At 42.8% G+C, this 24,925-nt stretch overlaps 1 protein-coding gene across 1 annotated transcript in view; it reads right to left on the reverse strand.

Moving 5' to 3' along the window:
• The window catches only part of lamb2l (laminin, beta 2-like), a gene marked incomplete at its 5' end in the record, with an annotated part of 80,855 nt that overhangs the window by 18,617 nt on the left and 37,313 nt on the right, over positions 1–24,925 (reverse strand). The window contains 14 exon segments of the mRNA XM_079580770.1: positions 598–694; positions 1,594–1,808; positions 1,881–2,105; positions 3,345–3,508; positions 3,639–3,870; positions 5,473–5,616; positions 5,702–5,894; positions 9,307–9,427; positions 9,521–9,642; positions 17,703–17,864; positions 17,929–18,069; positions 22,413–22,569; positions 23,830–23,909; positions 24,190–24,302. Coding sequence (XP_079436896.1) covers positions 598–694; positions 1,594–1,808; positions 1,881–2,105; positions 3,345–3,508; positions 3,639–3,870; positions 5,473–5,616; positions 5,702–5,894; positions 9,307–9,427; positions 9,521–9,642; positions 17,703–17,864; positions 17,929–18,069; positions 22,413–22,569; positions 23,830–23,909; positions 24,190–24,302 — 2,166 coding nt within the window.

The following is a 24,925-nucleotide window of genomic DNA, read 5'->3' on the forward strand; positions in this document are numbered from 1 at the left end:
CACATTTTTGTCACATTTTTGTCATTTTTTTGTCACATTTTTGTCACATTTTTGTCACATTTTTGTCACATTTTTTGTCACATTTTTGTCATTTTTTTGTAATTTTTTTGTAATTTTTTGTCACATTTTTTTCATTTTTTTCGTCACATTTTTTGTGATTCTTGACCTGTTTTGGAGCTATAGAGGAGAGAGGGAGAGGCTAAATGCTAACGCCGTCTGCGCTGTGTTTACGTGACTGAAGATCAGACAGGTCCTAAAGAACTCGTCACAGCTCAGGTAAGAACATGTCTCAGTGTGGAAAAACGCTGGCCTTTTCCTTTAAAGGGGCGGGTTAAAGGGGCGGGTTAAAGGAGCAGCGTTTTGGGGAAAAAAAGTAGAATTGTGGCTAACGTTAGCTTAGCCGCCTCCATTCGTTTACATGCATCAGTTAGCATCGGATTTGGATTTTTGAAGAAGATATAACCAAATATTGTAATGTAGATAAACCAGATGGAAAAAGAGAATGTATATATTTTAAAAGGGTATTTTCGATTTATGCCCTGGTATCGAGAATCATTTGAAAGCTCAGTATCGTGAGCGTGTCTGTGCAGGACTCACCCCGACACTGGGCTGTGGGGTCGCCCCAGTGCAGCGCCTCACACTCTGTGCAGCGTCGGCCTCCGAACCCGGGCACACACTGGCACTGCCCCGTGAACTGCACACACACACACGCACACACACACACAGAGACACACACACACACGCACACACACACACAAAAGTGAGAAAAAATGTACGAAAAATGTACAAAAAAAAAAAAGACAATATCTGAATTGACGTTTGGTGCAGCCCTGTGAGGCGACTTCTGTTGTGATATTGGGCTATACAAAACCATTAAACTTGAAACTTAAATAAAATAAAAAAAAATTGAGAAAAAATGGACAAAAAAGTGAAAAGAATTTGACAAAAAATGCGAATAATTTGATGAAAAAGTGACAAAAAAATGGACAAAAAAAAGACAATATTTGACAAAAAAGTGACAAAAAATTTACGAAAAATTAAGAAAAAATTAAGAAAAAATTGACAAAAAAGTGAGAGAAAAATGACGAAAAAGTGATAAGAATTTGACAAAAAAATGCAAATAATTTGATGAAAAAGTGACAAAAAAATGCACCGAAAAATCGAAAAATTTGAGAAAAAATGTACAAATAAAGACAATATTTGACAAAAAAGTAAAAACAAAAAAAAAGACGAAAAATTGAGGAAAAAATGGACAAAAAAAAGTCAATATTTGAAAATAATTGACGAAAAATTGACGAAAAATGGACAAAAAAAAAATCGAAAAAAATTTGACGAAAAAGTGACAAAAAAGTCACGAGAATTTGACAAAAATGAGACGACTGCCCAACAAAAAAAGTGATGAAAAAATCTCTTAATGTGAGGAAAAAGATCCATTTAGTTTTGTAGATCTTAGCTTTCAAATGAGGCGTTACACTGGCCTACAGGATTTGGGTAAAGCTGAACTGGAGAAAATGCTCTCGGTTCAGGCGGGAGTTAAGAGGTTAAACATACATGAAGCACGTCACCATCACGTATGTTTCCCTGAGCCCTCACCATGTTGCAGTGCGGCGCCCGGGCGTGCTCCGGGTGGCAGGAGCAGGCCTGGCAGCCGCCCTCGCGCCCGTAGTCCCAGTGGTTCTGCTCACACTGGTCACAGCTGTGGCCCGTCACGTTCTCCCTGCACTGGCACTCGCCGCTCACCGGGTGGCACTCACACAGGCCACCCGCGCACGAGGAGGGGAGGGCGCCCGCGGTCACGCACGTGCAGCCTAAAGAGAGAGGAGAGTGGAGACAATATTCAGGACGTCTCAGGCTGGCGAGCGCTCGCCGCGGTCACGTACGCCTGCAGTCGTGTTTGGGCGCGTCGCCGTAGTAACCCCTCTGGCACCGGTCGCAGGCGTCGCCCGTGGTGTAGTACAGGCACTTGAGGCAGCGGCCGCTCTCCACGTCGCAGGCCCCGGGGTCCTGCGGGTCGATGTTCCCGTTGCAGCGGCACGGCTGGCACTGCCCGCCCGGCGCCGCGGGGTCGCCGAAGTGCCCCGGGGCGCAGCGGTCACAGCGGGCGCCTGGCGGAGACACACAAGGGGTTTGGTCTGTCATTTATTAAAAACATGGCTGAAGTGTTGCCTTGGCTCTCATGGCGGCCATTTTGAGTAATCTGTAAAAACTCTGATGGCGGCCATTTTGAGTAATCTGTAAAAACTCTTGACGGCAGCCATTTTGAGTAATCTGTAAAAACTCTGATGGCGGCCATTTTAGGGATAGGTTTGCCTGAGTCCTCCTAGGAACGCCCCCACCTCCTGGAGACGCCTCCGAGCTTTGGTCACCAGCCGAGTAACCAACCACTGCTCCTCAGCAGAACCCCCTCCCCACTGATGCCACAGACAGCGTGTGGAGGGGGCGTGTCTAAAGGCTCAGAGGTTCTTAAAGAGACAGAGGCCTATTTCAAGACATTCACTACAGCCATTTTGAGAGAGACATTTAAACCCCTTAACTCCCGCCTGAACCGAGCACAGTTTCTCTAGTTTGGCTTTACCCCAATCCAAACAAAACAAAAGTGAGACGAAAACAATGATGGAAATGTGACAAAAAAGTGAAGAAAAATTGATGAAAAAATGACAAAAATGTGATAAAAATGTGACAAAAAAATGACGAAAAAATAAAAAAAATGTGAAAAAAATGACTAAAAATGACAAAAATGTAATTAAAAAATAACGAAAAAATTGAAAAAAAATTGACAGACTTTTTTTTTTCAAAAATATGAAAAAAAAGACCAAAAAATGACAAAAATGTGACGAAAAAATGACAAAAAATGACAAAAAAAATGACAAAAAAATGACAAAAAATGACAAAAAAAATGACAAAAAAATGACAAAAAAATTAAAAAATAAAAATAAATTTAAAAAAAAAATGTGAAAAAAAAAATACCAAAAATGACCAAAAAAATGACGAAAAAGTTACAAAAATGAGTTGAATGCCCAACAAAAAAATGATGGAAAAAAAATCTTATGACGTGAGGAAAAAGACCCTCTCGGTTCAGGCGGGAGTTAAGAGGTTAAAGAGACAGAGGCCTATTTCAAGACATTCACTACAGCCATTTTGAGAGAGACATTTTATACAAGGCAGTTATTCTAATTTACTGCATTTACAGACCAACAGAAGGTTTGTCATCATTGTAGTGTGATATAGACTGGTGCTGTGGGACTGACAAAAGCAGAACACCCCCTCTTTAAGTGTATGGGTGTGTGGGGGTTAGGGTGTGGAGGTTTTGGGTGTGTGGGGGCTCGGGTTTAGGACGCACTGACCGCTGTAGCCCGGTTTGCAGCTGCAGACGATCTGGTCCGAGTGCTGGTCCGTGGAGCAGGAGACTCCGTTGAAATGGCCGGAGCCCGGGAACCCTGGGCAGGGACAGGGCCGGCAGTGCTCCCCCGAACCCAGCACGGGGTTTCCATAGTAACCGTCCTCACAGCTGCAACAGGTGAAAACATAAAACACATCTGGAGTCATTTCCTCCATAATCTCAGGAGTTTAACGTCATGAATGAGAATCACACGATGGAAATAGTGTCCATTTTGAATCAGAGACAGGCCGGCACTGACCGCTCGCAGAAGTGTCCGGCCGTGTGCCCGCCGCAGCCCCGGCACTCCCCGCTGTGGGAGTGGCAGGAGTCGGCGTGCCCGTTGCACTGGCACGGCGCGCAGGAGGGGAAGCCCCAGTGTCCGGCGTGGCACTCGGAGCACTGGCGCCCGCTCGCGCCCGGCCCGCACTGGCACTGCCCGCTCGTGGGGTCACACTGGTGCGACAGCGAGCCCTCGGGGTGGCACTCGCACGCTGCGAACACGGGACAAAGAGTCAGAGCAAAGAGTCAGACGCCCTTCCAGAAGCAGGGAGTTTATCGATGAGGGGGAGACGCTGCAGGACAAAGCTTTGCCCACACTGGTCAATGCTTAACTTGTCAGAGTAAAAACAGCCCAAACTCTCTTCACGATGTTTATCCTCTGACGTTTTGGGGCTTTGAGCTGGAGATGGTCCAGTCTTTCCCGCGCTCATCCATTCACAAACACTGACATAAACACTGACATGCTTGGAAGAGTTTTGAAGAGTCCATTATTGTTTTCGCTCTCGTCTGAACCCAAAGAGATTTGCCGTCAGAGCAAAACTTTGGAACTAATATGTCACAATAAAAGCACACATTTAAACCTGGAAATGTAGATTATTTAGATTGTGTCGCTGCTGAATATCAGCCATTTTAATCATTAAACATGTTTTAAATATTTAAAAACATAAAATGTCAGAAACATTGCAGTTTCACTTTGACTTCTCAACCGCAGCATCTCGCCTTCAGGACTTTCACCTTCAGGACTGTTCGCCTCAAGGACTTTTCTCTTTGCGACTTTCATCTTTGGGACTTTTCGCCTCAAGGACTTTTCTCTTTGCGACTTTCATCTTTGGGACTTTTCGCCTTTGGGACTTTTCGCCTTTGGGACTTTTCGCCTTTGGGACTTTTCGCCTTTGGGACTTTTCGCTTTTGGGACTTTTCGCCTTTGGGACTTTTCGTATTTCGGAATTTTCACCTTTGGGACATTTAGTCTTTGGGACTTTTTGCTTTTGGGACTTTTCGCTTTTGGGACTTTTCGCCTTTGGGACTTTTCGCTTTTGGGCCTTTTCGCCTTTGGGACTTTTCGCCTTTGGGACTTTTCGTCTTTGGGACTTTTCGTCTTTGGGACTTTTCGCTTTTGGGACTTTTCGCCTTTGGGACTTTTCGTCTTTGGGACTTTTGGTCTTTGGGACTTTTCGTATTTCGGACTTTTCACCTTTGGGACTTTTCGCTTTTGGGACTTTTCGCTTTTGGGAATTTTCGCTTTTGGGACTTTTCGCTTTTGGGACTTTTCGCCTTTGGGACTTTTGGTCTTTGGGACTTTTCGCTTTGGGACTTTTCGTCTTTGGGACTTTTCGCCTTTGGGACTTTTCGTATTTCGGAATTTTCACCTTTGGGACATTTAGTCTTTGGGACTTTTTGCTTTTGGGACTTTTCGCTTTTGGGACTTTTCGCTTTTGGGACTTTTCGCCTTTGGGACTTTTCGCTTTTGGGACTTTTCGCCTTTGGGACTTTTCACCTTTGGGACTTTTCGCCTTTGGGACTTTTCGTCTTTGGGACTTTTCACTTTTGGGACTTTTCACCTTTGGGACTTTTCGCTTTTGGGACTTTTCACTTTTGGGACTTTTCGTCTTTGGGACTTTCACCTTTGGGACTTTTCGCCTTTGGGACTTTTCGCTTTTGGGACTTTTCGTCTTTAGGACTTTCATCTTTGGGACTTTTCGCTTTTGGGACTTTTCGCCTTTGGGACTTTTCATCTTTGGGGCTTTTCGCTTTTAGGACTTTTCACCTTTGGGACTCTAACAAACGCTGCCTCTGCCGTCGTGGTAACTCACGTGTGCAGCCGCTGACGCCGAAGCCGTAGGTTCCCGGGGCACACTCGTCACAGCGACGTCCCATCACGTTGGGTTTGCACTGGCACTGCCCGCCCACCGCCTCACACTGCCCACTGAGAGAGCCCTGGGGGTCACACTGGCACGCTGAGGAGAGAGGGGGGGGCAGTTACTGAGGGGGGGGGGCGGTTACAGGGCGGAGAGGGCAGTTACACAGGGGGCAGTAACTCACGCAGCGCCCCCTGGTGCATGATGGCCGACACGCTGCAGATCAGCTGGTGGCACATCTCGGCGAGCGCCGGAGTGGGCGTGGTCAGGAAGGCGTCCAGGCACATGTAGCGCTGCATGTGCTCTCGCCGCTGCTCCGCCTCCGCCGAGTCGCCGTGGAAACCGGGCAGCTCGCCGAACCTCGGGATCAGCACCAGCTGAGGACGAGACGGAGGACGGAGGTTCAGGCTCGAGGAACCACCACGCCGGATTTTGTTAGTTTTTTTTTCATTTTTGTCACATTTTTGTTGAATTTTTGTCACTTTTTTGTTGAATTTTTGTCACATTTTTGTAGAATTTTTGTTGAATTTTTGTTGAATTTTTGTTGAATTTTTGTCACTTTTTGTTGAATTTTTGAAAAAAATTTGTAGAATTTTTGTTGAATTTTTGTCACTTTTTTGTTGGATTTTTGTCACTTTTTTGTTGAATTTTTGTAGAATTTTTGTCACTTTTTGTAGAATTTTTGTCACTTTTTTGTCAAATTTTTATTGAATTTTTGTTGAATTTGTGTCACTTTTTTATTGAATTTTTGTTGATTTTTTGTCACTTTTTGTTGAATTTTTGTCATTTTTTTGTTGATTTTTTGTCACTTTTTGTTGAATTTTTGTCACTTTTTTATTGAATTTTTGTTGATTTTTTGTCACTTTTTTGTCGAATTTTTGTTGAATCTTTGTCAAATTTTATTGAATTTTTGTCTAATTTTTGTCACTTTTTTATTGAATTTTTGTTGATTTTTTGTCACTTTTTTGTCGAATTTTTGTTGAATCTTTGTCAAATTTTATTGAATTTTTGTCGAATTTTTGTCACTTTTTTATTGAATTTTTGTTGATTTTTTGTCACTTTTTTGTCGAATTTTTGTTGAATCTTTGTCAAATTTTTATTGAATTTTTATTGAATTTTTGTCACTTTTTTGTCACTTTTTTGTCACTTTTTTGTTGAATTTGGTTTCCATCCTTGTTTTCTTCTTATTTTTTGTGGCTGTTTTGGTGCTTTTTTCCTTAGAAGCTTTTTGATTCGGGTAAAGCCAAACTGGAGAAAATGGGATCCGTTGAGGTGGGGGTTAAGAGGTTAAACCCTGGTCTCTCATAAGCGGCGTCTGAACCGCTCTTTAGGGTAAACTTCAACCCAGGCTGATCTTATCTTACCTTAGCTTTCAAATGAGGCATTACTCAGTCCAGAAGCTTAGGAGGTTTGTGTCTTGTTTTGTTTTTTCGTTTCAAATCAAACGTTTGACACTGATTTCTATGTGAATTGTTTCTTTCAAACACAGTAATAGTAACTGCACCAACGGTTTCCTACCACCAGAGGGAGACATGCTCTGTGTTATACATGCTTTAGTTTCTGACCGAGTCGATGAGGACGAAGGCCCTGAGCTGTAGATGTTATACATGTTTTAGTTTCTGACCGAGTCGATGAGGACGAAGGCCTGAGGTGTAGATGTTATACATGTTTTAGTACCGAGTCGATGAGGACGAAGGCCGTGAGGTGTAGATGTTATACATGTTTTAGTACCGAGTCGATGAGGACGAAGGCCGTGAGCTGTAGATGTTATACATGTTTTAGTTTCTGACCGAGTCGATGAGGACGAAGGCCGTGAGCTGTAGATGTTATACATGTTTTAGTTTCTGACCGAGTCGATGAGGACGAAGGCCTGAGCTGTAGATGTTATACATGTTTTAGTACCGAGTCCATGAGGACGAAGGCCCTGAGGTGTAGATGTTATACATGTTTTAGTACCGAGTCGATGAGGACGAAGGCCGTGAGGTGTAGATGTTGTACATGTTTTAGTACCGAGTCGATGAGGACGAAGGCCGTGAGGTGTAGATGTTGTACATGTTTTAGTACCGAGTCGATGAGGACGAAGGCCTGAGCTGTAGATGTTATACATGTTTTAGTACCGAGTCGATGAGGACGAAGGCCGTGAGGTGTAGATGTTATACATGTTTTAGTACCGAGTCGATGAGGACGAAGGCCGTGAGGTGTAGATGTTGTACATGTTTTAGTACCGAGTCGATGAGGACGAAGGCCGTGAGGTGTAGATGTTATACATGTTTTAGTACCGAGTCGATGAGGACGAAGGCCGTGAGGTGTAGATGTTATACATGTTTTAGTACCGAGTCGATGAGGACGAAGGCCTGAGGTGTAGATGTTATACATGTTTTAGTCTCTGACCGAGTCGATGAGGACGAAGGCCGTGAGGTGTAGATGTTATACATGTTTTAGTACCGAGTCGATGAGGACGAAGGCCGTGAGGTGTAGATGTTATACATGTTTTAGTACCGAGTCGATGAGGACGAAGGCCGTGAGGTGTAGATGTTATACATGTTTTAGTACCGAGTCGATGAGGACGAAGGCTGTGAGGTGTAGATGTTGTACATGTTTTAGTACCGAGTCGATGAGGACGAAGGCCGTGAGGTGTAGATGTTATACATGTTTTAGTACCGAGTCGATGAGGACGAAGGCCTGAGGTGTAGATGTTGTACATGTTTTAGTTTCTGACAGAGTCGATGAGGACGAAGGCCTGAGGTGTAGATGTTATACATGTTTTAGTACCGAGTCGATGAGGACGAAGGCCTGAGGTGTAGATGTTATACATGTTTTAGTACCGAGTCGATGAGGACGAAGGCCGTGAGGTGTAGATGTTGTACATGTTTTAGTACCGAGTCGATGAGGACGAAGGCCGTGAGGTGTAGATGTTATACATGTTTTAGTACCGAGTCGATGAGGACGAAGGCCTGAGGTGTAGATGTTATACATGTTTTAGTACCGAGTCGATGAGGACGAAGGCTGTGAGGTGTAGATGTTATACATGTTTTAGTACCGAGTCGATGAGGACGAAGGCCGTGAGGTGTAGATGTTATACATGTTTTAGTACCGAGTCGATGAGGACGAAGGCCTGAGGTGTAGATGTTATACATGTTTTAGTACCGAGTCGATGAGGACGAAGGCCTGAGATGTAGATGTTATACATGTTTTAGTACCGAGTCGATGAGGACGAAGGCCTGAGGTGTAGATGTTATACATGTTTTAGTACCGAGTCGATGAGGACGAAGGCCGTGAGGTGTAGATGTTATACATGTTTTAGTACCGAGTCGATGAGGACGAAGGCCTGAGGTGTAGATGTTATACATGTTTTAGTACCGAGTCGATGAGGACGAAGGCCTGAGGTGTAGATGTTATACATGTTTTAGTACCGAGTCGATGAGGACGAAGGCCTGAGGTGTAGATGTTATACATGTTTTAGTACCGAGTCGATGAGGACGAAGGCCGTGAGCTGTAGATGTTATACATGTTTTAGTACCGAGTCGATGAGGACGAAGGCTGTGAGGTGTAGATGTTATACATGTTTTAGTACCGAGTCGATGAGGACGAAGGCCGTGAGGTGTAGATGTTATACATGTTTTAGTACCGAGTCGATGAGGACGAAGGCCTGAGCTGTAGATGTTATACATGTTTTAGTACCGAGTCGATGAGGACGAAGGCCGTGAGGTGTAGATGTTATACATGTTTTAGTACCGAGTCGATGAGGACGAAGGCTGTGAGGTGTAGATGTTATACATGTTTTAGTACCGAGTCGATGAGGACGAAGGCTGTGAGGTGCCGGTGAGCGACTCCGTGCCTCTGGAACCGGATGGCGATCACGTATCTGTTACTCGGCTCGAAGCAGAACGGACGCGGCATCTGCACGAACCTGGAACACAAAGAAAAACATGTATAACGGAGACCAAAACATGTATAACATCTACATCCTCCGGGGTGAGAAAGGGGGCGGAGCTGCACTGACCTGCTCCTGTGCGGCAGCGTGACGGTGTAAAGCTGCTCCGTCGGCAGGAGGTTCCCACAGCGCAGACTAGAGGGCAGGAGGACGGAGGTGATGCTGACCACGGCCTCCCAGTCCTCTGTGGACTGAGGACACAGATAACTGTCATTAACTAGTCCTCTGTGGACTGAAGACACAGATAACTGTCACTAACTAGTCCTCTGTGGACTGAAGACACAGATAACTGTCATTAACTAGTCCTCTGTGGACTGAAGACACAGATAACTGTCACTAACTAGTCCTCTGTGGACTGAAGACACAGATAACTGTCACTAACTAGTCCTCTGTGGACTGAAGACACAGATAACTGTCATTAACTAGTCCTCTGTGGACTGAAGACACAGATAACTGTCACTAACTAGTCCTCTGTGGACTGAAGACACAGATAACTGTCATTAACTAGTCCTCTGTGGACTGAAGACACAGATAACTGTCATTAACTAGTCCTCTGTGGACTGAAGACACAGATAACTGTCATTAACTAGTCCTCTGTGGACTGAAGACACAGATAACTGTCATTAACTAGTCCTCTGTGGACTGAGGACACAGATAACTGTCATTAACTAGTCCTCTGTGGACTGAAGACACAGATAACTGTCATTAACTAGTCCTCTGTGGACTGAAGACACAGATAACTGTCATTAACTAGTCCTCTGTGGACTAAAGACACAAGTAACTGTCATTAACTAGTCCTCTGTGGACTGTAGACACAGATAACTGTCATTAACTAGTCCTCTGTGGACTAAAGACACAAGTAACTGTCATTAACTAGTCCTCTGTGGACTGTAGACACAGATAACTGTCATTAACTAGTCCTCTGTGGACTGAAGACACAGATAACTGTCATTAACTAGTCCTCTGTGGACTGAAGACACAGATAACTGTCATTAACTAGTCCTCTGTGGACTGTAGACACAGATAACTGTCATTAACTAGTCCTCTGTGGACTGAAGACACAGATAACCGTCATTAACTAGTCCTCTGTGGACTGAAGACACAGATAACTGTCATTAACTAGTCCTCTGTGGACTGAAGACACAGATAACTGTCATTAACTAGTCCTCTGTGGACTGAAGACACAGATAACTGTCATTAACTAGTCCTCTGTGGACTGAAGACACAGATTACTGTCATTAACTAGTCCTCTGTGGACTGAAGACACAAGTAACTGTCATTAACTAGTCCTCTGTGGACTGAAGACACAGATAACTGTCATTAACTAGTCCTCTGTGGACTGAGGACACAGATAACTGTCATTAACTAGTCCTCTGTGGACTGTAGACACAGATAACTGTCATTAACTAGTCCTCTGTGGACTGAAGACACAGATAACTGTCATTAACTAGTCCTCTGTGGACTGAAGACACAGATAACTGTCATTAACTAGTCCTCTGTGGACTGAAGACACAAGTAACCGTCATTAACTAGTCCTCTGTGGACTGAAGACACAGATAACTGTCATTAACTAGTCCTCTGTGGACTGAAGACACAGATAACCGTCATTAACTAGTCCTCTGTGGACTGAAGACACAGATAACTGTCATTAACTAGTCCTCTGTGGACTGAAGACACATATAACTGTCATTAACTAGTCCTCTGTGGACTGAAGAGACAAGTAACCATCATTAACTAGTCCTCTGTGGACTGAGGACACAGATAACTGTCATTAACTAGTCCTCTGTGGACTGAAGACACACATAACTGTCATTAACTAGTCCTCTGTGGACTGAAGACACAGATAACTGTCATTAACTAGTCCTCTGTGGACTGAAGACACAGATAACCGTCATTAACTAGTCCTCTGTGGACTGAAGACACAGATAACTGTCATTAACTAGTCCTCTGTGGACTGAAGACACAGATAACTGTCATTAAAAGGTCCTCTGTGGACTGAAGACACAGATAACTGTCATTAACTAGTCATCTGTGGACTGAAGACACAGATAACTGTCATTAACTAGTCCTGTGTGGACTGAAGACACAGATAACTGTCATTAACTAGTCCTCTGTGGACTGAAGACACAGATAACTGTCATTAACTAGTCCTCTGTGGACTGAAGACACAGATAACTGTCATTAACTAGTCCTCTGTGGACTGAAGACACAGATAACTGTCATTAACTAGTCCTCTGTGGACTGAAGACACAGATAACCGTCATTAACTAGTCCTCTGTGGACTGAAGACACAGATAACTGTCATTAACTAGTCCTCTGTGGACTGAAGACACAGATAACTGTCATTAACTAGTCCTCTGTGGACTGAAGACACAGATAACTGTCATTAACTAGTCCTCTGTGGACTGAAGACACAGATAACTGTCATTAACTAGTCCTCTGTGGACTGAAGACACAGATAACCGTCATTAACTAGTCCTCTGTGGACTGAAGACACACATAACTGTCATTAACTAGTCCTCTGTGGACTGAAGACACAGATAACTGTCATTAACTAGTCCTCTGTGGACTGAAGACACAGATAACCGTCATTAACTAGTCCTCTGTGGACTGAAGACACAGATAACTGTCATTAACTAGTCCTCTGTGGACTGAAGACACAGATAACTGTCATTAACTAGTCCTCTGTGGACTGTAGACACAGATAACTGTCATTAACTAGTCCTCTGTGGACTGTAGACACAGATAACTGTCATTAACTAGTCCTCTGTGGACTGAAGACACAGATAACTGTCATTAACTAGTCCTCTGTGGACTGTAGACACAGATAACTGTCATTAACTAGTCCTCTGTGGACTGAAGAGACAAGTAACTGTCATTAACTAGTCCTCTGTGGACTGAAGACACAGATAACTGTCATTAACTAGTCCTCTGTGGACTGTAGACACAGATAACTGTCATTAACTAGTCCTCTGTGGACTGAAGAGACAAGTAACTGTCATTAACTAGTCCTCTGTGGACTGAGGACACAGATAACTGTCATTAACTAGTCCTCTGTGGACTGAAGACACAGATAACTGTCATTAACTAGTCCTCTGTGGACTGAAGACACAGATAACTGTCATTAACTAGTCCTCTGTGGACTGAAGACACAGATAACTGTCATTAACTAGTCCTCTGTGGACTGAAGACACAGATAACTGTCATTAACTAGTCCTCTGTGGACTGAAGACACACATAACTGTCATTAACTAGTCCTCTGTGGACTGAAGACACAGATAACTGTCATTAACTAGTCCTCTGTGGACTGAAGACACAGATAACCCTCATTAACTAGTCCTCTGTGGACTGAAGACACAGATAACTGTCATTAACTAGTCCTCTGTGGACTGAAGACACAGATAACTGTCATTAGCTAGTCCTCTGTGGACTGAAGACACAGATAACTGTCATTAACTAGTCCTCTGTGGACTGAAGACACAGATAACTCTCATTAACTAGTCCTCTGTGGACTGAAGACACAGATAACTGTCATTAACTAGTCCTCTGTGGACTGAGGACACAGATAACTGTCATTAACTAGTCCTCTGTGGACTGTAGACACAGATAACTGTCATTAACTAGTCCTCTGTGGACTGAGGAGACAGATAACTGTCATTAACTAGTCCTCTGTGGACTGAAGACACAGATAACTGTCATTAACTAGTCCTCTGTGGACTGAAGACACAGATAACTGTCATTAACTAGTCCTCTGTGGACTGAGGACACAGATAACTGTCATTAACTAGTCCTCTGTGGACTGAGGACACAGATAACTGTCATTAACTAGTCCTCTGTGGACTGAGGACACAGATAACTATCATTAACTAGTCCTCTGTGGACTGAGGACACAGATAACTGTCATTAACTAGTCCTCTGTGGACTGAAGACACAGATAACTGTCATTAACTAGTCCTCTGTGGACTGAAGACACAGATAACTGTCATTAACTAGTCCTCTGTGGACTGAGGACACAGATAACTGTCATTAACTAGTCCTCTGTGGACTAAAGACACAAGTAACTGTCATTAACTAGTCCTCTGTGGACTGAAGACACAGATAACTGTCATTAACTAGTCCTCTGTGGACTGTAGACACAGATAACTGTCATTAACTAGTCCTCTGTGGACTGAAGAGACAAGTAACTGTCATTAACTAGTCCTCTGTGGACTGAGGACACAGATAACTGTCATTAACTAGTCCTCTGTGGACTGAAGACACAGATAACTGTCATTAACTAGTCCTCTGTGGACTGAAGACACAGATAACTGTCATTAACTAGTCCTCTGTGGACTGAAGACACAGATAACTGTCATTAACTAGTCCTCTGTGGACTGAAGACACACATAACTGTCATTAACTAGTCCTCTGTGGACTGAAGACACAGATAACTGTCATTAACTAGTCCTCTGTGGACTGAAGACACAGATAACTGTCATTAACTAGTCCTCTGTGGACTGAAGACACAGATAACTGTCATTAACTAGTCCTCTGTGGACTGTAGACACAGATAACTGTCATTAACTAGTCCTCTGTGGACTGAAGACACAGATAACTGTCATTAACTAGTCCTCTGTGGACTGAAGACACACATAACTGTCATTAACTAGTCCTCTGTGGACTGAAGACACAGATAACTGTCATTAACTAGTCCTCTGTGGACTGAAGACACAGATAACTGTCATTAACTAGTCCTCTGTGGACTGAAGACACAGATAACCCTCATTAACTAGTCCTCTGTGGACTGAAGACACAGATAACTGTCATTAACTAGTCCTCTGTGGACTGAAGACACAGATAACTGTCATTAGCTAGTCCTCTGTGGACTGAAGACACAGATAACTGTCATTAACTAGTCCTCTGTGGACTGAAGACACAGATAACTGTCATTAACTAGTCCTCTGTGGACTGAAGACACAGATAACTGTCATTAACTAGTCCTCTGTGGACTGAGGACACAGATAACTGTCATTAACTAGTCCTCTGTGGACTGTAGACACAGATAACTGTCATTAACTAGTCCTCTGTGGACTGAGGAGACAGATAACTGTCATTAACTAGTCCTCTGTGGACTGAAGACACAGATAACTGTCATTAACTAGTCCTCTGTGGACTGAAGACACAGATAACTGTCATTAACTAGTCCTCTGTGGACTGAAGACACAGATAACTGTCATTAACTAGTCCTCTGTGGACTGAAGACACAGATAACTGTCATGAACTAGTCCTCTGTGGACTGAGGACACAGATAACTGTCATTAACTAGTCCTCTGTGGACTGAAGACACAGATAACTGTCATTAACTAGTCCTCTGTGGACTGAAGACACAGATAACTGTCATGAACTAGTCCTCTGTGGACTGAGGACACAGATAACTGTCATTAACTAGTCCTCTGTGGACTGAAGACACAGATAACTGTCATTAACTAGTCCTCTGTGGACTGAAGACACAGATAACTGTCATTAACTAGTCCTCTGTGGACTGAAGACACAGATAACTGTCATTAACTAGTCCTCTGTGGACTGAAGACACACATAACTGTCATTAACTAGTCCTCTGTGGACTGAAGACACAGATAACTATCATTAACTAGTCCTCTGTGGACTGAGGACACAGATAACTGTCATTAACTAGTCCTCTGTGGACTGAAGACACAGATAACTGTCATTAACTAGTCCTCTGTGGACTGAAGACACAGATAACCCTCATTAACTAGTCCTCTGTGGACTGAAGACACAGATAACTGTCATTAACTAGTCCTCTGTGGACTGAAGACACAGATAACTATCATTAACTAGTCCTCTGTGGACTGAGGACACAGATAACTGTCATTAACTAGTCCTCTGTGGACTGAAGACACAGATAACTGTCATTAACTAGTCCCCTGTGGACTGTAGACACAGATAACTGTCATTAACTAGTCCTCTGTGGACTGAAGACACAGATAACTGTCATTAACTAGTCCTCTGTGGACTGAAGACACAGATAACTGTCATTAACTAGTCCTCTGTGGACTGAGGACACAGATAACTGTCATTAACTAGTCCTCTGTGGACTGAAGACACAGATAACTGTCATTAACTAGTCCTCTGTGGACTGAAGACACAGATAACTGTCATTAACTAGTCCTCTGTGGACTGAGGAGACAGATAACTGTCATTAACTAGTCCTCTGTGGACTGAAGACACAGATAACTGTCATTAACTAGTCCTCTGTGGACTGAAGACACAGATAACTGTCATTAACTAGTCCTCTGTGGACTGAGGAGACAGATAACTGTCATTAACTAGTCCTCTGTGGACTGAAGACACAGATAACTGTCATTAACTAGTCCTCTGTGGACTGAAGACACAGATAACTGTCATTAACTAGTCCTCTGTGGACTGAAGACACACATAACTGTCATTAACTAGTCCTCTGTGGACTGAGGAGACAGATAACTGTCATTAACTAGTCCTCTGTGGACTGAAGACACAGATAACTGTCATTAACTAGTCCTCTGTGGACTGAAGACACAGATAACTGTCATTAACTAGTCCTCTGTGGACTGAGGAGACAGATAACTGTCATTAACTAGTCCTCTGTGGACTGAAGACACAGATAACTGTCATTAACTAGTCCTCTGTGGACTGAAGACACAGATAACTGTCATTAACTAGTCCTCTGTGGACTGAAGACACAGATAACTGTCATTAACTAGTCCTCTGTGGACTGAAGACACAGATAACTGTCATTAACTAGTCCTCTGTGGACTGAAGACACAGATAACTGTCATTAACTAGTCCTCTGTGGACTGAGGAGACAGATAACTGTCATTAACTAGTCCTCTGTGGACTGAAGACACAGATAACTGTCATTAACTAGTCCTCTGTGGACTGAAGACACAGATAACTGTCATTAACTAGTCCTCTGTGGACTGAAGACACAGATAACTGTCATTAACTAGTCCTCTGTGGACTGAAGACACAGATAACTGTCATTAACTAGTCCTCTGTGGACTGAAGACACAGATAACTGTCATTAACTAGTCCTCTGTGGACTGAGGAGACAGATAACTGTCATTAACTAGTCCTCTGTGGACTGTAGACACAGATAACAGATTAACTAGTCCTCTGTGGACTGAAGACACAGATAACCGTCATTAACTAGTCCTCTGTGGACTGAAGACACAGATAACCGTCATTAACTAGTCCTCTGTGGACTGAGGAGACAGATAACAGATTAACTAGTCCTCTGTGGACTGAAGACACAGATAACTGTCATTAACTAGTCCTCTGTGGACTGAAGACACAGATAACTGTCATTAACTAGTCCTCTGTGGACTGAGGACACAGATAACCCTCATTAACTAGTCCTCTGTGGACTGAAGACACATATAACTGTCATTAACTAGTCCTCTGTGACTCAGGTTAAAGGGGGCGATACCTCGGGTAAAGGGGCGGTACCTCAGGTTAAAGGGGGCGTTACCTTGGGTAAAGGGGCGGTACCTCAGGTTAAAGGGGGCGTTACCTCGGGTAAAGGGGCGGTACCACAGGTTAAAGGGGGCGTTACCTTGGGTAAAGGGGCGGTACCTCAGGTTAAAGGGGGCGGTACCTCGGTGTAAAGGGGGCGGTACCCCAGGTTAAAGGGGGCGGTACCCCGGGTTAAAGGGGCGGTACCTCAGGTTAAAGGGGGCGGTACCTCAGGTAAAGGGGCGGTACCTCAGGTTAAAGGGGGCGTTACCCGTGTTAAAGGGGCGGTACCTCGGGCTCGTAGCGCAGCAGCAGGTCATACTCCATGGCGTGGGTAAAGGGGGCGGTACCTCAGGTTAATGGGAGCGTTACCTCAGGTTAAAGGGGGCGGTACCTCAGGTTAAAGAGGGCGGTACCTCAGGTTAAAGGGGGCGGTACCTCAGATTAAAGGGGCGGTACCTCAGGTAAAGGGGGCGGTACCTCAGGTTAATGGGAGCGTTACCTCAGGTTAAAGGGGGCGGTACCTCAGGTTAAAGGGGGCGGTACCTCAGATTAAAGGGGCGGTACCTCAGGTTAAAGGGGGCGGTACCTCAGGTTAAAGGGGGCGGTACCTCAGATTAAAGGGGCGGTACCTCAGGTAAAGGGGGCGGTACCTCAGGTTAATGGGAGCGTTACCTCAGGTAAAGGGGGCGGTACCTCAGGTTAAAGGGGGCGGTACCTCAGATTAAAGGGGCGGTACCTCAGGTAAAGGGGGCGGTACCTCAGGCTCGTAGCGCAGCAGCAGGTCGTACTCCATGGCGTGGGGGACGTTGTCGACGGTGAAAACCAAACCGGCGCCGTCTTTGACCCGAGAGAAGCCGAGGCCGGACCAGGTCAGCATCAGGCTGGAGGAGCGGCCGCGGTGCACGGGACGCACGTCCGGCTGAGGGAGGAGGAGTCAGAAAGTATAAGTATAAGTACTGTAGTATCAGTATAAGTACACTCACGGTCTGCCGGAGCTGCCGGATGCGCCTCAGAGCCGCTCGGTGCTGCTGGAGGTTCTCGAGGCGCCGGTGGCGGCGGTGGCGCCTCAGCTGCTCGCTCAGGTGCTGCACGCAGTCTGTGTCGGCCTGGGGGCGGAGCTTCCCCTGTGCACGCCAGAGGGGAGGAGTCAGAACACGGCGAGGGACGAATACAGCATCACGACAAAGTTTACTTTAACGACACGGAGCCGGATCTGAACAAAGTCAGATGTAAATAATATAATAATGTGACGCCGCCGCCCCCTTCAGGAGGTCAGAGGTTACTGCAGCTCCGGATCATCTACAGCACGATGTAAACACTTAACTCCCACCTGAACCGAGAGCATTTCTCCAGCTTTACCCCAATCCAAAAGCTTCTGGAAAAAATGTGAGAAAATAGCAACAAAACTGAGACGAAAACAAGGATGAAAATGTGGCAAAAAAGTGACAAAAAAATGGATGAAAATGTGGCAAAAAATTCACAAAAATGTCACAAGAAATTGACAAAAATTTACGAAAAAATGACAAAAATGTGACAAAAAACTGACTGAAAAATTGCAAAATATGTGACAAAAATGTGATAGAAAATTGATGAAAAGAAAAAATGACAAAATGTGACAAACAAATTATTACAAAAATGTGACAAAAAATGACAAAAAGCAACAAAAACGAGTAGAAAACTCAACAAAAAAATGCTGGAAAAACAATCTGATGACGCGAGGAGAAAAGACCCTCTCGGTTCAGAGGTTAAAGGATCTGTAAACGCCGTTTGGGGGCGGGGCCTCCCACCTGCTCGGAGCCACATCTAAACTGAAGCCTCGGAGCGAATCAAGGACAGTGACAGTGTGAGGGATTCGAACCGCCGACCCCCCGATCACATGACGACCCGCTCTCCTCCTCCCGCCCAAAAAATGCGACAAAAAAATGCGACAAAAATTGAACGAAAAAGTGACAAAAAATCAACAAAAATGTGACAAAAATGTGGCAAAAATGTGACAAAAATGTGACAAAAATGTGACAAAAATTAAACGAAAAAGTGACGAAAAATCAACAAAAATGTGACAAAAATGTGACAAAAATGTGAAAAAATGTGACAAAAATGTGACAAAAATGTGAAAAAAAATTCAACAAAAATGTGACAAAAATGTGACAAAAATGTGATAAAAATGTGACAAAAATGTGAAAAAATGTGAAAAAATGTGAAAAAATGTGAAAAAAAATTCAACAAAAATGTGACAAAAATGTGACAAAAATGTGAAAAAATGTGACAAAAATGTGACAAAAATGTGACAAAAATTCAACAAAAATGTGACAAAAATTCAACAAAAATGTGACAAAAATGTGACAAAAATGTGACAAAAATGTGACAAAAATGTGACAAAAATTCAACTAAAATTCAACAAAAATGTGACAAAAATGTGACAAAAATTCAACAAAAAAGAAACATGGACCTGCTCAGAGCCACATCTAAACCGAAGCCTCAGAGCGACTCAAGGACAACGACAGTGTGCGGGATTCGAACCGCCGACCCCCCGATCACATGACGACCCGCTCTCCTCCTCCCGCCCCCATCGCCCCCGACTTCCTCTCGAGCTGACGCCTCATTAACTCCCGTCTGTTCCTGAAGCTACATTCCTGCAGAGCGATGTTATCAGAGGGGGCTGTCAGGGCCTGCCCCGGGGCGACAGAGGGGGGGCTGTCAGGGCCTGCCCCGGGGCGACAGGGGGGTCCCAGTGAGAAAAAGAGTCAGACAAAGGAAGGTATGAAGTTGGAAAAACAGCCTCTGTCAACACTGTCTGTCTCTGCTCGATCAGGACACAGAAACATGGACCAGGAACAAACATCTCCTCTCAGGCTGAAGGAGACCGGGAGATTCACTGGACCCGACAGAACCCGAGACCAAGATTTAACCTCTTAACTCCCACCTGAACGGATCCCATTCTCTCCAGTTTGGCTTTACCCCAATCAAAAAGCTGCTCGGGACAAAAGCAACAAAACAGCCACAAAAAATGAGAAGAAAACAAGGATGTAAACACAAGATAAATGTGAGAAAAATGTGAGAAAAATGTGAGAAAAATGTGAGAAAAATGTGAGAAAAATGTGAGAAAAATTCGACAAAAATGTGACAAAAATTCAACAAAAATTCAACAAAAAAGTGACAAAAATGTGACAAAAATGTGACAAAAATTCAACAAAAATATGACAAAAAAGTGACAAAAAAGTGACAAAAATTCAACAAAAATTCAACAAAAATTCAACAAAAATTCAACAAAAATGTGAAAAAAAATGTGACAAAAATTCAACAAAAAATCAACAAAAAATCAATAAAAATGTGACAAAAATGTGAGAAAAATGTGAGAAAAATGTGAGAAAAATGTGAGAAAAATTCAACAAAAATTCAACAAAAATTCAACAAAAATTCAACAAAAATTCAACAAAAAAGTGACAAAAATTCAACAAAAATTCAACAAAAATTCAACAAAAATTCAACAAAAATTCAACAAAAATTCAACAAAAAAGTGACAAAAATGTGACAAAAATGTGACAAAAAAGTGACAAAAATGTGACAAAAATTCAACAAAAATTCAACAAAAAATTGACAAAAATTCAACAAAGATTCAACAAACAACAACATACAAAAGGTGACACAACACAGCAACAACGTGAGGAAAAAGATCAGTTTTGTGGGTCTTAGCTTTCAAATGAGCTGCTACACAGGCCTATATAACAGCCAAAGAGGACAGAAGGCATTTGGTTCAGCCGGGAGGTAAGAGGTTAATGTTCCTTCAAACCGAGGAACGAGACAAATGTAGCTTTTCAAAAGTCTCCACAGCAGAAGTTTCAAAGTGTTTCTACATTTACAAAGTTTCCCTGTTTCACGGCAGCGTCTCCACTTCATTTAAAGGAACAGTTCACAGTTTTTCACACTGAGACATGTTCGTTCCCTTTCCAGGACCTTTAAGCCTCAGGGAACGGAAAGTGTAAGTCTGAACTCATGACACACGTCTCCGCTCCGTGACAGGCGGAACACGGAGGAGCCACACGCCCCGAGGTTAAAGAGCTGTCAGGGGGCGGCGGCCTGAGGGGGCGGCGGTCTGAGGGGGCGGAGCCACAGCTTCAGGAGCAGGTGAAGAGTCACAGCTTCAAGAGCAGGTGAAGAGTCACAGTTTCAGGAGCAGGTGAAGAGTCACAGCTTCAAGAGCAGGTGAAGAGTCATGAATAATGTTTGTCATTTTTTTGTCATTTTTTTGTCATTTTTTTGTCATTTTTTTGTCAATTTTTTGTCAATTTTTGTCACATTTTTGTCATTTTTTTGTCATTTTTTTGTCATTTTTTTGTCATTTTTTTGTCACATTTTTGTCATTTTTTTGTCATTTTTTTGTCACATTTTTGTCATTTTTTGCTCATTTTTTCGTCACATTTTTGTCATTTTATGTCATAATTTCGTCATTTTTTTGTCATTTTTTTGTATCTTTTTTTGTCATTTTTTTGTCATTTTTATGTCATTTTTTTGTCACATTTTTGTCATTTTATGTCATAATTTCGTCATTTTTTTGTCATTTTTTTGTATCTTTTTTTGTCATTTTTTTGTCATTTTTTTGTCATTTTTTTGTCACATTTTTGTCGTTTTTTCGTCATTTTTTTGTCACATTTTTGTCATTTTTTTGTCATTTTTTTGTCACATTTTTGTCTTTTTTCGTCATTTTTTTGTCATTTTTTTGTATCTTTTTTTGTCATTTTTTTGTCATTTTTATGTCATTTTTTTGTCATTTTTTTGTCATTTTTATGTCATTTTTTTGTCATTTTTTTGTCATTTTTTTGCTCATTTTTTTGTCACATTTTTGTCACATTTTTGTCGTTTTTTCGTCATTTTTTTGTCACATTTTTGTCATTTTTTTGTCATTTTTTTGTCATTTTTTTGTCATTTTTTTGTCATTTTTATGTCATTTTTTTGTCATTTTTTTGTCATTTTTTTGCTCATTTTTTTGTCACATTTTTGTCACATTTTTGTCGTTTTTTCGTCATTTTTTTGTCACATTTTTGTATCTTTTTTTGTCATTTTTTTGTCATTTTTTTGTCATTTTTTTGTCATTTTTTTTGTCACATTTTTGTCACATTTTTGTCGTTTTTTCGTCATTTTTTTGTCACATTTTTGTCATTTTTTTGTCATTTTTTTGTCACATTTTTGTCACATTTTTGTCACATTTTTGTCACATTTTTGTCATTTTTTTGTCACATTTTTGTCACATTTTTGTCACATTTTTGTCACATTTTTGTCATTTTTTTGTCACATTTTTGTCAATTTTTTGTCAATTTCCCCGATGTTAAAGAGCTGTCAGGGGGCGGCGGTCTGAGGGGGCGGAGCCACAGCTTTAGGAGCAGGTGAAGAGTCATGAAGAGTGATGAAGAGTGATGAAGAGTGATGAAGAGTGATGAAGAGTGGTGAAGAGTGATGAAGAGTCCCTCACCGGCAGCACGGCGTCGCTGGGCGAGTGCCCGTTCGCCTCCTCCGCCTCGTATCTGTAAAAGTCCAGAGGAGCGCAGAAATACCCGGGCTGCACCTCGGAGCACTGCCGGCCAATCAGGTGACTCCGACACTCGCACTGACCGCTGTCCATCAGGCACCTGCCGACCAGAGGGGCAAAGAGTCAAACCCGTGACACAGAACAGGCTCAGAGGGGAGGGGGTGGAACTTAAATATCTCACTATGTTTGTGGGACTTTCTCCATAACGAGGATGAAGCAAACCTCACGAATATGTCACGAAAATGAGCTGCAAACATCTGCATTTAGAGTTTGGACTGTGAGCCACACTCATCAGAATGATAACAAACAAAGGCTTGTCCAGTGATGTACCTGAACGCGCTCATTCTGGTGTCTGTGAACGGCATTCTCGTTCTATTACGTTCATTATGGAGCCAGATTTCTTATATCAGTGAATATAAAACCCCGCCGCGCCGTCAGAGTTTACCAGCGGCTCTAAACTCTGGCGGGTCCACGGTGTAGCTCGCGCTCGCTCCGCCCCCGCGCCCACGGCCCGACTGTGTCCAGTTCTGTGGCGCTGAACTCTGCTGTTTATGGCCCTGGCACAGGCCCTGGCACAGGCCCTGGCACACCGGTAACCAGCGGATCCACACGGTGCCGCAGCCACAGTGTGAGGCTACGAAGCGAGTTTCCCTTGTGTAACGTCTGTGGCTCCTCCTCTCTGCTCCGCGTGCGCTCATTTACATAAAGCCACAATGGAGAGTTTTTTAACTACAAATGAGCTCCTAAAACAATCTTATTCACATGATTAATTTACCAAATTAACACAAATGCAATTGAATATTTGTAGCTTCATTTTCCACTAAGAATTTACCAATTAAACTTAAAAAAAATAAATAATAATAAAATATGATTAGCAAAGATATCCAAAATCCACTCATAAAACAGTGACATGACAGAGCTGCATCACACTAAGAGAGGAGGTCAGAATATTTTTGACTCATGGCTGAATCTCTCCCAAGGTTGGCAAAAATGCATCTCAAAATAGTTCAGATTGTTGCTTTAAGATGTGGAATATAAAAATATTTCCCTGAGAGAGGAAATATGCTTCTCACCTTTTTCACCCCCGACCCGTTTTTCATGCCTCAATAACAGCTCGCAGCAAAAAAAAAAGAAGAAAAAGAACTATGAACTAGTTTATTTTTGGAACTATGAACGAACTAGTTCATTTTGAAATTTGTGAACTGAACTTTGAAGTAGTTCATGTAGAAAATGAACTTTCCCAACACTGGGCTCGACATGTGTCACTGTGCACGTCATGAGGTTTCGAGCACCTGTATGACCATATATGGCCCAGCTCTAGTTAAACCCGTGAGTGGGGAGGGGGGGGGGTTATAGTTACCGGTTGTTGAGGGCGCCCCCGAAGTCGCAGTCACATGGTCTGCATCCGGCCACGTCGTTACTGAGGCCCCAGAACTCGGGCTGGAGACAGAAGAACACGGCGGGTTCAGCTCAAATACAAATACATGAGTTTTTCACAAGTTTTACCTCCAATTTTTCCTAATCTTTGCCAATTTTTTATTACTATTATTTTCTCGTTTTTTTCCCCTATTTTACCATTTTTTCCCCCCTTATTCTTGTCACAATTTTTCACATTTTCCCCCAAATTTTCCCCAGTTTTTCCCACATTTCTTGACATTGGAGATGACCCGACATTACTACACATTATTATTCCACATTGATAAACACGAGCGTCACTGACCAGGCACTGGTCGCAGTATCGTCCCGTCACGTAGCGTTTGCAGGAACAGTCTCCGCTGATCTGGTCACACGGCGCCCCCATCAGGACGATCCCCCGCGGGTCGCAGTTACAGGCTACAGAGCACACGCACACACGGAGGGTCAGGTGCCCTTCATTAATGATGGATTCAAAGGAGGTCAGGTTAAACTGCCCTCCCCTTACACCCGGATCCCTCTCCTCTTTCTTCTCACATTTTTGTCATTTTTTTGTCGTTTTTTAGTCATTTTTTGTCACATTTTTGTCATTTTTTAGTCATTTTTTGTCACATTTTTTGTCATTTTTTTGTCATTTTTTTGTCATTTTTTTGTCACATTTTTGCAATTTTTCCGTCATTTTTTTGTCACTTTTTCGTCATTTTTTTGTCATTTTTTTGTCACATTTTCGTCATTTTTTCGTCATTTTTTCGTCATTTTTTGTCACATTTTTGTCATTTTTTTGTCACATTTTTGCCATTTTTCCGTCATTTTTTCGTCATTTTTTCGTCATTTTTTTGTCATTTTTCTGTCACATTTTTGCCATTTTTTCGTCATTTTTTCGTTATTTTTTCGCCATTTTTTCGTCATTTTTTTGTCATTTTTTTGTCACATTTTTGTCATTTTTTCGTAATTTTTTCGTCATTTTTTGGTCATTTTTTGGTCATTTATTTGTCATTTTTTGTCATTTTTTGTCATTTTTTTGTCACATTTTTGTCATTTTT

Source organism: Gobius niger (genome assembly GCF_951799975.1).
Source record: "Gobius niger genome assembly, chromosome: 22".
Lineage (NCBI taxonomy): Eukaryota > Metazoa > Chordata > Actinopteri > Gobiiformes > Gobiidae > Gobius > Gobius niger.